At 41.0% G+C, this 15,180-nt stretch overlaps 1 protein-coding gene across 1 annotated transcript; it reads right to left on the bottom strand.

Moving 5' to 3' along the window:
• Positions 1-2,078: 2,078 nt before the first annotated feature.
• UPK3A (uroplakin 3A) lies at positions 2,079-12,067 on the bottom strand. Its single transcript, XM_075760247.1, has 6 exons — positions 11,916-12,067; positions 10,958-11,113; positions 8,494-8,773; positions 6,504-6,586; positions 5,899-6,031; positions 2,079-5,042 (listed from the first exon to the last, which is right to left on the bottom strand). Exons 1-6 carry the CDS (start codon positions 11,968-11,970, stop codon positions 4,955-4,957), a joined length of 795 nt encoding a protein of 264 aa, XP_075616362.1. The 5' UTR covers positions 11,971-12,067; the 3' UTR covers positions 2,079-4,954.
• Between the last annotated feature and the right edge of the window lie 3,113 nt (positions 12,068-15,180).

The following is a 15,180-nucleotide window of genomic DNA, read 5'->3' as shown; positions in this document are numbered from 1 at the left end:
GAAGAATTTCTGTCTAACATCTAATCTAAATCTTTCCTCCTTCAGCTTAAGGTCATTACCCTTTGTCCTATCACTCCATGCCCTTGTAAACAGTCCCTCTGCAGCTTTCCTGTAGGCCCCCTTCAGATACTGGAAGGCTGCTCTAAGGTCTCCCCAGAGCCTTCTCTTCTCCAGGCTGAACAACCCCAACTCTCTCAGTGTGTTTTCATGGGAGAGGTGCTCCAGCCCTCTGATCATCTTCATGGCCCTCCTCTGGACTTGCTCCAACAGGTCTGTGTCTGTCTTGTGCTGGGGACCCCAGAGCTGGACGCAGTACTCCAGGTGGGGTCTCACAAGAGCAGAGTAGAGGGACAGAATCACCTCCCTCGACCTCCTGGCCACACTTCTTTTGATGCAGGATAGAGTTGGCTCTCTGGGCTGCAAGCGCACACTGCCGGCTCATGTTGAGCTTCTCATCCACCAACACGTCCAAGTCCTCCTCAGAGCTGCTCTCAATCCATTCTCTGTCCAACCTGTAGTTGTGCTTGGGATTGTCCCAACCCACATGCAGGACTTCTGAGAATGCTAATTTTCTGTAGGCTGTCCCAAAACATCACCTGTTACAATCAAATGAGCTGCTTCCTCCTTTATCTAAGAAGGAATTTTTTTTTAAAGTCTCTAATGTTACTAATGACCAGTCAGTTAAATAACCTGCAGAATCACTTACTGAATAAAAGACAAATAGTTCTGAAGAAAACGACCTTTTCCCTCTCCCTGCCCATGTGTTAATTCTGATTAATGATGCATTTGTCCTGGTGAAAGTAGAGCAGAAAAGACTTGAAGTTGCAGAGGGCATTATCTTCATGAACACACCATGTTCAAAAAATGCAACATAACATCTCTCCATATTCATGTCTTTACAATCTTTGTGCTCATCCCCCATTAAAAAGTTATTTTTATTTGGTATGCTACAGTTTAACACTATGCTTATAAATGCCTCACACAAGTTATTACAGTTGGCACAGAAAGGAGTCTTTTAGTCAACTCAAGATTTGCATAGCCATGTTTTAAGCAGCAGACAGCCCCAGGACCAAATAAACCATACAAGCAACAGAGTGCTTGAAACCACACAAATCTTGTCTAGCTCTCACTCTTTTTACCACTTTCCTTCCACATCCAAGCTCAAGCAGCTCCACAGACCAGTTTGGTCACATAGCTGCTAGTGGACAACTTCAGCATTCAACTGTACCGAATCTCAGTCAGTCCATCTGCTAAACAGGCCTAAAGCAGCATTTCTGCCAGGGCCTCAGCTGGGAATGAGTGATGCAAAGAGAATTGAATGCAAATTGTTTTTTCAGTCCTAGAGACCAGGCATATGAAGCTTAACCTAGAGTACAAGTGAAAATCTGTGCAATAACCTCATCCCAGCACTAGTTTTTCCACAGCACGGTTTGTATTATTTACTATTGTCTGGCCAGAGAAATACCAGGACCCAAGTAAAACATACCAGAAATGGAGTATACAACTATACTCTTGGCAACTTAATGCTATTAGGGCTAGATTCATCTCAGTGCAGACCAGCAGGCCTGGGTCAAAGTCATCTTAGAGCTTCTCTTGAAGAGAGATCTCAAATTCAACCTGTTCACAATCATCACATGTAACATTGATAAAACCTAAGCATAACCTTGAAGTCTTACATGTAAGCAGGACTTCTGTAGTGGTTCCTGGACTCTTTCCATAGATGTGATTTTCATCCTCATTTTCTACCACATAGCAGCACTTGCAATCAGCATTTTCAATACATTTTTCAGGGTCATTGAAAGAATGATAACTTAATTCAATACCCAAAGCAACAGCTAGGAATAGATGTACAATATCTAGAAAACACCTAGCAAATGTCACATTTCAATTTTGTCTCATTTCTGTTGATGCTTTTAATGTAAATACGTGTGGGGCTCAGGAACTTTTTGTTTTATCCATACATACTCCCTTCCTTTGCTGTGGCAGGCTGGCTGTGAAAGGCGTATCTGAACAAAAATACAGACAAGATTTGCAACAACTCCTGAAAAAGTCTGATATAGTCTTTTTGCAACCCTTTCTGTTTAAGTCTATGTACTAAAGAAATGCTGTTAATCATTGATACTTCATATTTCTTCAGCATGACCAGGATCAGAATCAGGACATACCTTTGATAGGCTCCAAACAGGAATTTCCACACCCTTTCTTGAGTAAGAAGTCAAAAGCAGAGCAGAAAGAAGTCAGTATTTAGATCAATGAAAATACAATATCGAGAGGCAAAAATGGTTGTGACCCTGTTCTGGTATTTATCATGACTGTTTCAACAGGGCACAGTCCTGAAATACAGTTCATAACACAATGAATAGGTACTGACATGTAAAATCTTGTGAAAAGCTAAAGCTGTTCCAAGCATAGTTTTCTCTGTCTAAAAGCAGGTTTGCACAGAAAAAGTCGTTTGAGTTGTCATTTTCAACACAATATGCCAACAGGCAATTTTTATAAAAATCATAGTATGTTAGAGTTTCTCTTCCTTTCCATGTTCATTGAAAAAGAAACGTCCTAAGATCTGAAGCTAGTGAAAGGCAGAATTATTTTTCACACAAACTTTATGAACACTGAGGAAGTTTTGAAAATCTAAAGTGAAAAAAACCAAAGCTTGTATGCATGGTGATATAGGAACAACTGAGACAGTTAATTCTGCTTCATTTGTGTGTGTGAAAAAAAAAACCCCAAACCTAAAAATAATCCATTCTGAATTTTTCCATAAAGAAATAAAGATCTTCTAAATACAAGATGTAAGAGAAGTACAATAAGAAATACAAGCTATTCAACTAGACCCATTAGCAGGGTTAAACTAAAATCAGTTATCTGTTGAGGGAAAAGACAAACTGCTTGATGTGAATGTCTTAATAGATACTGGTAGAAGAGAGAGTGGATTATTCTGGTGCTGTATTTTAAATGATAGTTGTACGTGCTGATATGCAGTCTAAAGCAACTCCTTTAAACAAAACGAAGGAGAACTTATTCCAGTAATAGAATTAACTGATATGACATCCAATATAAGGTATTGACTGTCTGAAATTGAAAGGATACATATTTGGCTTTATTAATTTTACTGTTCCTACTGTTACATAGCCTGTTTTTCCACTGAGTCCAGAGCAAGGAGTTAGAGCCCTCTATAACAATGAAGTACTACTCTGACTTTATAAAGGAGGCAAACACTCCAAGGAACTCTCATGTACTCTGATGTTCTGCATTGCACACTTACAATTAGTACTCCCTTTTTCTTCAGATATCTATCACTTCCAAGTTAGCACCCACTACTGAGAAAGCACCTTGGAACAGTGTTTGGAGCAGCCTGTATGGCAGAAAATTACAGGGAAGGTACCAATAGCCAAAAACCAGAAAAATATGATTCCAGGTACTTCAGCATCCATTTTTAGTCAGAAGGTGCAGCACCCATATCTCTCAAAGTGCTTTCTCTCTTCATTCTGCCAGCCCCCTCGTAGCTGAAACCAAGATGGAGCAGGCAAGCTTTAACATGCTGTAGTTAGAATACCAAAACACCGGGAGCTCATGTACGAATCTCTTGGACCTAAGTCCTGAAGTTTAAAATGGCAAATTTTGCAATCACCAAGCTAGAATCTCAACACTCCATCCTGGCAATGTTTGACTTTACACAAAACTTTTTAATTTTCATAATCTTAAGAGAGTAAGTCCCACTCCCTGAAATAAGTGTCAGTGCAAGATCATCTAGTCGTGACAGTGATAGTGAACTACTTATGTCAAAACTGAATCCTTATTTATAATCTGAGACAGTTTAGCAGATTTACTGATAAACTAGGAAAACATCAATAGTAACCAGTGACAGCTCTGTGCTCATCACAAGTGTTTGCTACAGTAGGACAGTTGCTTCCACATACTCAAGAGGTATAAGGTTGGGCTTTGAAGTTGGATCTTCCTCAAGTCTTTTGTAGAGACAAAACTGTATATGGAAGTTGGCATTAATGGAAATAAGCAGTACATAACTCAAATCTGGGGCAAAGATTTATTTCTAATCACCAACTGAGACCATAAAATGAAGGAAAGGAATTAGCTCAGAAAAACCTCACCAACCTAGATACTAAGATGCAAAGAATGCTGGCTTGCTGCTGCGTAAGGTAAAGGTCAGAAATGAGGCCAAGCCTGACAGTAGTGAATATACTAATGTTTGCCACTAAAGCAGCATCTCCCCTTTACTAGCCCACCAACAAATTATACAGAGCTCGGAAAGAACACATCTTCTTTGAAGCAATTTTGTTAGCTTTCATCCCTGCAAAGTTGTTTGACAGTATTTAAGTATTTGAGATCAGAATTACTCTGCTACACACAGGGCAATTGAAACTTGCTTGCTTTTAGGGAAGGAGAGGAAAAAGGGGCATTCATATGACGCAAGTTGTCACTAAGGAAGCAGCAGTAGTTCCTTGTTGTCTAGCTTTTAATCCCTAGTTTTCTCGAAGAACATCTTTTTCTAAAGCAGCCTGACTTTCTTGAATTCCTCATCAGATACTCTAGAGAAAGTTTGAGACACAAATGGCTGCATCATGTTCATTTGATTGTGAGCAGCAGATCAGAGGTCTGCAATAATGCTTACTCCAGATGAGATGCATATACTAGACAACCTCTGATCACACCACTGAAGCTAAAGGATCTCAAAGATTCTTTCTTCAGTCCAGACATTAGATTTGTGCTATACAAGGCAATTAACTAAATCAAATCTCATTAGGACAAGACAGGATATCAGGTACTGCAAGACTTCAAAAAGATGTTCTCATTTCATCTGTTCCATTCATCTTCAGTTGCCTGGTTGCCTACTATAGCGTGTTTTGGACTAGGGTTGAGTAGAAGAGACAGTCCTGTAGGTCTAGCGCATGTAGCAATTCAGTTGCATTTCCATCCTTGACTTGAATCAGGTTGTTCACTCAGAGCTTAACTGTGGTCTCGGTTCACTTTGTTGAATAGTCTGAGACATGTGCCTTGTCTCTGCAGAAGAATCTTCTGATCCCCTGGTGGGCAAGTAAAAGGTTTTATTAAGCTCCAGTAGAGACTGAGCGGAGCCTACTGTCACAACATTTTGCAAAGGATGGTTGCTACTTAAATCATTTAGCATCAGAAAAGCCCATAGATTTTTTAAAATAATCATTTGCAATGCATTTTTTACTTTCCACATCTTTAATCCAGGAAAGCCTGGCAGAGCTGACTGAATAGAGAGAGCACTTGCGTCATTTTCAAGTGAATGAAAGAAGTGGGTTTTAGCAGCCCTAATACCCACAATTTCTAAAATTCAGTTCATTCCCTCAAAAGTTCAATCAGGAATCAGTCAGGCCTCATTGTTTTCCCAGGGCAAGAGGCATAGAAGACTATGGAACATGCTTATACTAGTTCAGTTAAACAGCTCCAGCAAAGCCTCACTTATTAATTCAAAGGGGTAACTTATTTCTCCTGGGGAGGAGGCAAATAAATTAAAATCAAGGCATTAATTAGGACATTATGTAATCTTTACAAATGCCTGCACTCCTTGAGACAGTTTCCAACCTCCTGAATGACAAGGTGCAATATGTAAGAATATACAGGCTTTAAGTATGTGCAACTCTACCATTTTGGTTTTTTTTTTCAGTAGTCCTTACAAAAGTCTGGCAGCTAGTAAGCTGAAGGCCATGTAATAATTACAAGAGTTGCTCATCTTACGGAAGATTATAAGATAATCTTTTCCCCATTACCAGTTTCAAAATTTGGAGGACACCATCTGGTCTATCACCTCAAACAAGACCAGGAACAGTGCCTCGGAGCCACAGGAAAGAAGTCTAATGACTGGGGAACTAGGTAATCTTACTGGAAGTTGTAAGGTGTAGCAGTACTTACATGACAGCAGAGGACACAGAAGCAAGAAGGCCGGCAAGCAGAAGGAACACAAGAACGCTTTGAATCGATGTAATGACAATCATGCCTCCACTCCTTCGACCAGGCCAGGTATCAATTTTCAGGGGAAGTTTAACTAAAAAAAATAAAAACGAAAAGAATGTTCCTATGATCTATTTTTGACCATGAACACATCCACCAAATAGTAGAAAGCTGGTGATTTAAGAGAGGCAAACTGATTATGTCTATACCTGAAGTTTTAGATGATTTATGGGAAACATGTTTAAGACTCAGTATCAGCATTTGGAGTTTATAAGCTTTCCTCAGCAGGTTAGACAGTATGACAAGTATCTGTATTACTGAGAAATGTCAACAGCACCAGATACCATGAGATGCATCAAATCTGAAATCATATGTACAAATTTATCTTTACTTGAAGTACACAAAAGAAGTAGAGAATTATTCCATATTTAAGCCTGCTACTCCAGTATTGAAAGGCTGACAAAACTGTTAAAACTTCAGGAAAAGACTGAGTGTTGCTGATAGAGTAATAGTGTCTTAAGGCAAGCACAGCTACTCAGAAGACCTGAGCAAAGCCACAGACTTACCTCTTCTGGTTTTGATTGGATCAGACCAGAGAGTTTGGGCTTTCATTATACCTTCAGTGCTTTCTACCAAAATGTATTTAAACCTGTGGGGGAAAAGTGTTAAATTAGATATTTCAAATTAGAGCTTTGTACTACTGTACTAGCATTTTTAAGCTACTAGATTAGCTGGTGAGACTTCAGGTTTTGTCAAAGCATTAGATTGAGACAGTCAAAGGTAACTATTTCCAGAGACCTTATGAAGAACAAATAGAATTAATCATGGAAAAGCATTCTGTTCTGTCATGCACAGTTTGCACTTCGTTCTTGTGAGCTTTCCAAGAGTTTTTCCAAGCTTGCTATTCCCAGTTGTGAAGAGCTTCATTATTTAGGACAGCAAGTGGTTTTGATTTCCATATGGAAGTCAAAGATTTTGTCTAACAATAGAGATCTTTGGCACTTTCCCTGCTAGAGGAGAGCACCAAAGAGACAGATCTATATCAGATTTGGCAAAGAAATTAAGTTTCCATTCCACAATAGTTTGAATTTTCAGAAATGTCCTAGAGACAGAAGGGGCAAGACAGTTTTTGCAAAACTAAGAACCCATAGTATTTTGTTTCAGAAGCAGATATGGCTCCATGTGATTGCCATTTTTACTACCACTTTTAAATAGCTGGCAACAGTAAAACAAGTGTTTTGGGTAACAGCTGTCAGGTTGTCCAAATTCCCCAGATGGTCAGCTTCCCCAGACAACAGGGTTCAGATAAGTCTGCAAGCCACCTGGCCCTCACTGGGAAGTTTCCAGTAACATTAGGGGCTTCCTGGAGCTGGAGACCAAGGAGAACTTTGGTTCCCCAGAATCCCATCAACACAAAGCAAGCAGATCCAGGTACACGTCTTCAATTTGGCAGAATCATCTAACACAAAATACACGGTGAATAATCTCAACATGATTTTCCAGTCAAAATCCTGTTCTTCCAGCAGTTTCTAATCAGATGCTGTCATTGGATTACCTACTCCAACATATGTAAAGATCCAGCAGTTCACACATGAATTTTCCTACTGATCCATGAATTTAACCTGCTCACCATTGCTAGAGCAGCATCTGTGGGATACTAGTGCCAAGCCACCTTCATAGCTACTCTTGCAATAGAGATTTCACTTAGGGACTGGTAATTCACATCTTACCATTAACAAAGAAATATTACAGACTCAATTTTGCTTCCTATTGTGCTTTATTTGTGTTTACCCCATGCAATACTACAGGCTTGGGGAAGAGTGTCTGGAAAGCTGCCTGGTAGAAAAGGACCTGGGAGTGTTGGTCAACAGCCAGCTGAATATGAGCCAGCAGTGTGCCCAGGTGGCCAAAAAGGCCAACAGCATCCTGGCTTGTATCAGACATAGTGTGGCCAGCAGGACTAGGGAAGTGATCATCCCCCTGTACTTGGCACTGGTGAGGCCGTACCTCAAGTACTGCGTTCAGTTTTGGGCCCCTCACTACAAGAAAGGCATTGAGGTGCTGGAGCGTGTCCAAAGAAGTGCAACAAAGCTGAGAAGAGTCTAGAGAACAGGCCTTATGAGGAGCAGCTAAGGAAACTGGGGTTGTTTAGCCTGGGGAAAAGGAGGCTGAGGGGAGACCTTATCACTCTCTACAACTCCTTGAAAGGAGGTTGTAGCCAGGTGGGGGTTGGTCTCTTCTCCCAAATAACAAGCCATAGGACAAGAGGGAATGGCCTCAAGTTGTGCCAGGGGAGGTTTAGGTTGGATATTAGGAAAAATTTCCTCACTGAAAGAATTGTCAATCAGTGGAACAGGCTGCCCAGGGAAGTGGTTGAGTCACCATCCCTGGAGGTATTTAAAATAGGTGTAGATGGGGTGCTTAGGGACATGGTTTAGTGGTGGACTTGGCAGTGCTAGGTTAATGGTTAGACTTGATGATCTTAAAGGTCTTTTCCAACCTAAATGATTCTATGATTAAGAGCAGCAATCACCTTGTAAGAAATAAGAATTATACCTGTATGTTGTGTCTGGTGCAAGAGGTGGGTTACAGACAGCTAGGAAGTTTGGGTCATACAAACAGGTCCCATCATCCCCGACTCTGAAGAGGTATTGTTTCAGGACATCAGAAACTTTGTTGACATCTCCTACATCAGCAAGCTTGGGAGGTGATGCACAGTTGGGTACATTGAACAAAGCAGCCTTGTAAGGTCCAAGCTGTCCCCCACTTGTTTGTTGGAATGTGCTGTTGAGTGGTTTGCTGCTGTTGTCAGTCACCAGGGAGCTTACTGCACTTGCTGCAGGAGAGATGCTTTTTAACAAGGCTGTTAGAAGTAGCACAGCCCTTTCCATTCACCCTGTATTTACTTGGCAACTTGCTTTTCTACTCCAAAACACCCAAAAGGGAAATAAAAAATCTGCTACCATTTTGGCTGTGTAGTGATCATCCTACTCCTTCCTCCTTATTTGTTGATAAAGCTCTTGCCACTTGTCCCTCAGAAACTGTGAGGGATCCACAGCATATCTCAGAGCAGTACTTTTTAGTAACCACACTCCCCAAATTCCTCTTTTCCAAGGAGAATTTGATGGAGCGGGGAGAGGGGTGGCAAAGGCTGCTCTTCCACCATGCCAATAAACATCTACAAAATCCTGACATTTCAGCTTTGATACTATAGCCAAAGCAGAGTTCCTAGAGAGTCACAACTCTGTCTCCCAGAGCAGAAACCCTTAGACCTCTGGTCATGCAACAGCTGGACCTCCCAGAACCACACAGTATGCAGACCAGTGTGCAGGGGCTGTATGAACAGATGCAGTATCTACATTTCTCACCAGCCAGGCATGCCAGTACTTCCAAATAGCATGCCACAAAGTCTGAAAGTCCTCACAGCTTCAAGCAAAGTGCAGATCTGTGCCCAGCCCTACAGCATAGTTTGGAAGATCAGCTGCAGCTCTCAAACCTTTCCTGCTGCAAAGCCAAGGCACAAGTCCCAAAAGATACTCCCAAGCTCTGCAACTGCATGTTAGTTTTGTGGGTTTTTCTGAGGGGGGACCCCCTTGCAGCTGTTCAGTGCTGTTAGCAGCAAAGGAATACCAATTCTTCCAAAGCTGTGGTACATTGGTAACTACTTCAGTTTGGAAGTGCTCTGCTCTGCTCCTGGAACAGAATTTTCGCAACCAGAGCTGAACATAAGGTGTTAAGAAAATTAAATTCACTTAAATTTCCCTTCTCACTGCTCTAAGAGGCATCCAAGGGTGAGCCAACGTGCTTCTCTGCAGACCAGAGAAAAATCCAAACAAAATTCCTCCCAGTCTGCCAAGTAACAAGTTTGCATCTGCTTGCCTTAAAAGGAGAAGAGATTTGTCTGTATATAACTCCTTTTGTAGAGATTCACCCATCTATATAGGAAGTTTTTGCCACAGAATCTGCAGAAGATGGGGTAGTTGATGTAATTTATAACACAACATCATATTTGCAGGTATAACTAAGTATCAGTACCCTTTTATATAATTATAATGCACTTATAGTCTGGTTTAGACATATAAAGATGTGCACTTCAGTCATGGAATGTTTTCTCAGAAGGCCATGCATTCCCAATTGTCTGTGTTATCTGCATGGGATGGTGTCTCTGGTTATGGCTTCTACCTGTCCAAGGCCGCCTCCTTCCACCTCATCTAAAGTGGCAACAATAAGCAGAGGAAGTTTTAGACCATTTTGTTTGTTGGCCAATTTTTCTACTGCCCCCCCCCTCAAGATCTCTTCTCTGTGCTTCTTAGAAAAGGAGGCTGCATACAGCCTTCAGGGGAGAAGGCATGATACAAGTAATTTTTTTCTGTCAGCTTACAGAGTAGCTCTAGCTGGCATTCAGAACAGTCTGCCAGAGCAGCAGGGAACAGAGAAGGCAGCTCTTGGTCACTGCCAGCAATGTTTCATTGCCAAGCAGTTACGAAATTCATTTTATGAATGAACCTATGGGCCAGGCATCTTTGACTACAAGTCTGGAATGACTTGCCTTTTTCTAAAAAAATTTAGTCCTTGCAAGAGCTGGCTACCCTAACTATGAAGCAGACAGCAGGGGTTACCCAGTTTCTCTCAGCAGGTTTACTTAGGGGAATTCACGCTTTTAGACAAGACAGTGGTGTTTAGACAAAGATAAGGTATCAGACTGAACCACTTGATTTCATTAGCAAGATTTGGGCAAGTGTTTATAGCTGATAGTGCTGCTCCACACCTATTGGGAGTCAGGTAACACAGTACTAACACTGGCTATCGTTAATTAGCCCCATGGAAATCCGGTTATTTATATTATATTTTATAATACCACAGAGAAATCTGGGACCAGAGGCTCAGCTTGTACATAGCTTACAGCTACAGATTTTTCTCTTTTCCCCCATTCGGGCACACCTCATCAAATTAGAAGAATTGCATGCAACATACACATCATGTAGTTATCTTTCAGAGAGGCGTAATGCTGGATACTCACCTGATTCCTTCATTGCGTACAAGTAGATGACATAAGATTTCTTTGGAGACAGTGAGCTGTCAAACATACAGAAAGGTTTTTCTAGAGCAACTGTAGTGAGAGTGGGATTGTTTGTAGCAAGCTGGGGGGCTGCAATCTGAGGCTTCAGGTTTTGATCTAGAAGAGAAAGTTACCAAAAAAGCATATGAAAAAATCTTTCACCTCTCCCCCTGCAAGCTCTGACTCAAAAGGGAGGATCTGGCAGTGCTAACAAACAACATTAAAACAGGGATGTGAACTGCAGCTGAGCAGGAAATAGCCTACCTACCCTGTGAAAGTTTGAGAGTTAAGGGTTTTGCTTTAATACAAAATGCAGGGATTTGGGGAGAGAGGTAAGAAATGTTGCTCCTCAAACATACTGGTCACATCACCTCAGAAGGACAAAGGCAAAGCCTCATTGCAGGACAAACTTGAACCTCTGTCCCCTCCAGTAGCAGCACCAGAAGCAGTACTGCCAGTTCTCAAATCCTTTAGCAGCAAGGAGCCTTAATAAGGGTTTTAAAGACCAGGCTTGTTGACATAGAGCATGAGAGATTTAGCAGAGAGGAAAGTTGTCTGGGAGAGGCCCTGGAGAGAGCAAGAGGTATTAGGATAAAGTTTAAAGTTTGTATCAGACACTGCCCCCCTCCCTACACAAGCTCATTTCACCTCCACTCACCTGGGGAAAACTAACTAAGAACTAAGAGAGAGATTCAGCAGCTCCTCCTCCTTCCTAGCCTAGCTGCAATACAGACACTTGAGCAATCTTCCAGCAGAATATATGTTTGAAGCATTAAACACCCCTTCCAATATAGATCCTAGAGCAGAAAGCTGATACCCACGACAAACTAAAAGAACTCTAAGAGAAATAGCAAGGGCAGAGATACAAAGAGACAAGCAACAAAAAAAGGAGAAGAGGCTGCCGATAGATGCCCCTTACCTGCACACAGCTGTCCCAAGCAGCAAAAGGCTAATACAACCCAACAACTGCTCATGCTTGAGACCTCCAGAAACCTGCCACAAAAGGAAAAACAATTCTGGGAGGCAGCCCCCACTGAAGAGCTCCCACATCCACTCCCTCCCTGAAGTCAAACACACTTGCTCCTTTCCACAAGGTCCCTATGGTGAGGAGTTACCTACCTCCTCAGCACCTCCCTATATACTTATTGCCCCTCCTGCTCAGGTGTCACCACCACCCCCCAGCAATTATTTGCTCCCAGGTGAGGAAGGGTGTTCCAGCTTTGATTTCCACCTGATATTGGTCACTAGTGTAGCTCACTGCAGTGCTATGGGTGTAAAAAGAGGTTTTTTTTCGACCTGTGTTGTTGATAGGTGGCTTTGTTCTTTATCTTCTGTCTGAAGTCTTTTGAAATCTCTCATGTAGGGAAGATTTGGGCCTGAATATCTGAACCCTGCATCCAGTCTGCATCATGGATGGTTGTGATTCAGAGCTCTAAATTTGGGCAGCCTTAACAGAGGTTACAATTGCCTTCTGAATTGCGTTTCCTGGGTTACATCCTGAAAAACATAAGCCTTCTGCTTCTGGTTAACCCTAATGTGATTCAGGGCAACTACATGAAGAACAAACCACTGGGAAATCTGAATCTGGCCTGTTGTACCAAATTGTTCAGCTGAGAATATTCTTGATGAGTAATTGCTATTACATAAGAGCTCAGATTAGAAAAGTATTAATCACCCACTTAAAATAGGTTGAAGGGAAAAAATAAGTATCAGGAAGATTTTACAGAATTAATGGGGCTAACATGATGTCACTGCAGCAACTCCAGATTTACACTAATATTGCTACAGTTACATTACTGAATCCATCTCCTTTATGGATATGCCATGGGTCCCAGAAATCTGTTTGAAATATGTAATCAAATGGTTATAATGCAATTTCCTCCCCATATGTGTCTCATTGTGTTTAAAATTCTGCATGTCATCTTCAGTGTGTTTGGTTTGACTTTTTTCTCACACTGCTTTTGAGGGAGAATATTGAATACAGGAGTTACCCTAGATTTGCACTGCTATAGAATAAGAATGAGTTGTATCATTTCTTCTCATTCTACAGTGCACTCTAAGCCTGTGCTGGCGTAAATACTCAGGTAAATCAGATTAAGCCAGAAAAGACCTTACCCTTCTGTCTTTCATTCCTAGGAATCAGATTTTTAACATTTACACTAGAGGGTTTGTACAAACTTGGTAATGATCTGTTCAAGAGTCTTTTTATCCCTTAAAACAATATAATAATGCACAAAACCTGTAAGGTTTCTGACTCCACAGTAAAAGTAGAGCTTAAGAACAACGAGATCTCTTTCTCCATCATAAAAAATTCTTTCTCCAAACAGTGATTCCTGTAAAATCAGATCCTGAACTCTTTAGACAGGTAACCCTTCCAGAGCAATCAGCAGTGGTTTGGTTTTTTTTTTTCCCTTAAGACAGAACATAGAGACATTATTTACCTAATTAAGAAAAAATAGACACCAGGACATATTGGATAGCAGAGTAAAAGAAATATTCTATTTCATGGCATGCAAGCCACTTGCATGTGCTACAGAATACTGTTCCAAGTTTTATATGAAAGCACTGCTCCCTCATTCACTTTCTAAAGCATCAAAACGGACGACAGAAAAGAGTATAAATTTTAAAATCAACAGATTAAGGCCTAGAATCACAACACAATTTTTGATTTAAAGGTAGCAATTTTTTTTTTTTTTTTTTTTTTTTTTTTTTTTTTTTTTTTTAGATTCACAGCCATCAAGCAATAAATTCAGCACTTATTACTCAGGGAAAACTCTGCATGACCTTCTTGGAGCCTTGCCTGGATGAAGTGTGGTAAACTGCTCCTTGGGCTAGAGTCATGTAAACTGTTGCTCAGGCGATTAATTTTACAACAGCCAGGAGTATGTCAATAGAGCTGCTCATCACGGAATGTTAATCATCCTTCAGAATGGTTATAGGATGAAAATTTTAGCCATTATTTTTCATGAGGCTATTTTTTTAAGCCATCACGATTTTTTTGAGTACAAGGCCATCTTGTGCTCTGGTGGAATTCACCAGCCACAATAAGGGGGAATAATGTTGCCTGTGTTGCAAGATTTCAGAATTGTTGGATTTGTTTCATGCTCAGAAGATCTCAAACAAAGGTAGAAAATTAACATGACAACAAACTCTCTCAGCCCCATCTGTGCTAGCAGATGTGTCCTAAATTGGGACCAGATCTCGTCCTTGCTTACACTTGTGTAAATCCATATTAACTCCACTGAAGTCAGGGGAGCTGGTCTGATTTAAAGGATGTTACCATGAACAAACTTAACCTCAGTATAATTACTGTGTTCCCCGAAGGAAGTGCAAAAGAAGAAATCAGTGTAAATTCCTATGTCTTCATTTAAGCAACAACACCAATTTTCTTGCTCTGTGTTACCTTGTGGGCAATTTTGGAGTAATTCATAGAAGCTTCCAGAGTCAGTTGGAATGATGGCTCTGTGAGAACAAAACTTGCCCATAGCCTTGGCTTTCCAGGGCTAGATGAAGCCCATAAGAGTTTGAGGAGGATGAAGCCTGAAGTCCTGAAAGGCCGTGAAATGTATGGAACCCTCCAGGATCTGAAGTCCAAACCTTTTTACATGCTTGGCTGTGGGCTTAGTGGAGATAACCCTCCATACTCTGCTGTGCTCCATCTCTCTAGTCCACTGCATGGGCTAAAATTTATGGGCAACTTGCAAGCCCAGCTCCATGGAGAGACATTACAGTGTTTAATAAAGAGATTAAAAAAACTGGTGGTGATATCTACCATTCAAGAGATAATCTAATCCAAAGGGTGAGAAAGACAAATAAAACATAGAATCCATTTCAAAGTGCTTTGACTGCGTAGCTATTATTAGCTTGTAATTTCCTGCAGATAGCCTCGTGGGTGTAGACCTTGAGGAATGAGCTGAAAGATGAGAGGATTAATGCCTTTATGAATTAATTTTTTAAAAGCATTCCATGAATATGGAATGTCTGGAAGAGAACACAGAGATGGTTAAAAAAAAGTTGATAAAACAGGTCACCAAGGTTTGGGAGAGTGGTGGAGAGCTGACAGTTAAAAATGAGGAAGTAGAGAGATGCAGCATTATAAAATATTGTGAAAGTGAGGACAATTTCAAAAGCAATGAAAAGGTTTTTCTTCTGTCCAGTCACTGTCCTTCAGATGTGATCTGGCA

The sequence above is a fragment of the Balearica regulorum genome, chromosome 1 (genome assembly GCF_011004875.1).
Source record: "Balearica regulorum gibbericeps isolate bBalReg1 chromosome 1, bBalReg1.pri, whole genome shotgun sequence".
NCBI lineage: Eukaryota > Metazoa > Chordata > Aves > Gruiformes > Gruidae > Balearica > Balearica regulorum.
Note: the sequence above shows the minus strand (reverse complement) of the source record. Positions and strands in the feature narration are given on the sequence as shown.

Excerpts from the sequence above, each read along its gene's own strand:
- UPK3A (XM_075760247.1), bottom strand. The coding sequence starts at position 11,970 with ATGAGCAGTTGTTGGGTTGTATTAGCCTTTTGCTGCTTGGGACAGCTG. Across the intron at positions 6,032-6,503 it reads TCCAATCAAAACCAGAAGAG|TTAAACTTCCCCTGAAAATT; the intron begins GTAAGTCTGTGG and ends TATTTTTTTTAG. Across the intron at positions 5,043-5,898 it reads TCTGTGTCCTCTGCTGTCAT|GGGATCAGAAGATTCTTCTG; the intron begins GTAAGTACTGCT and ends CTTGCCCACCAG.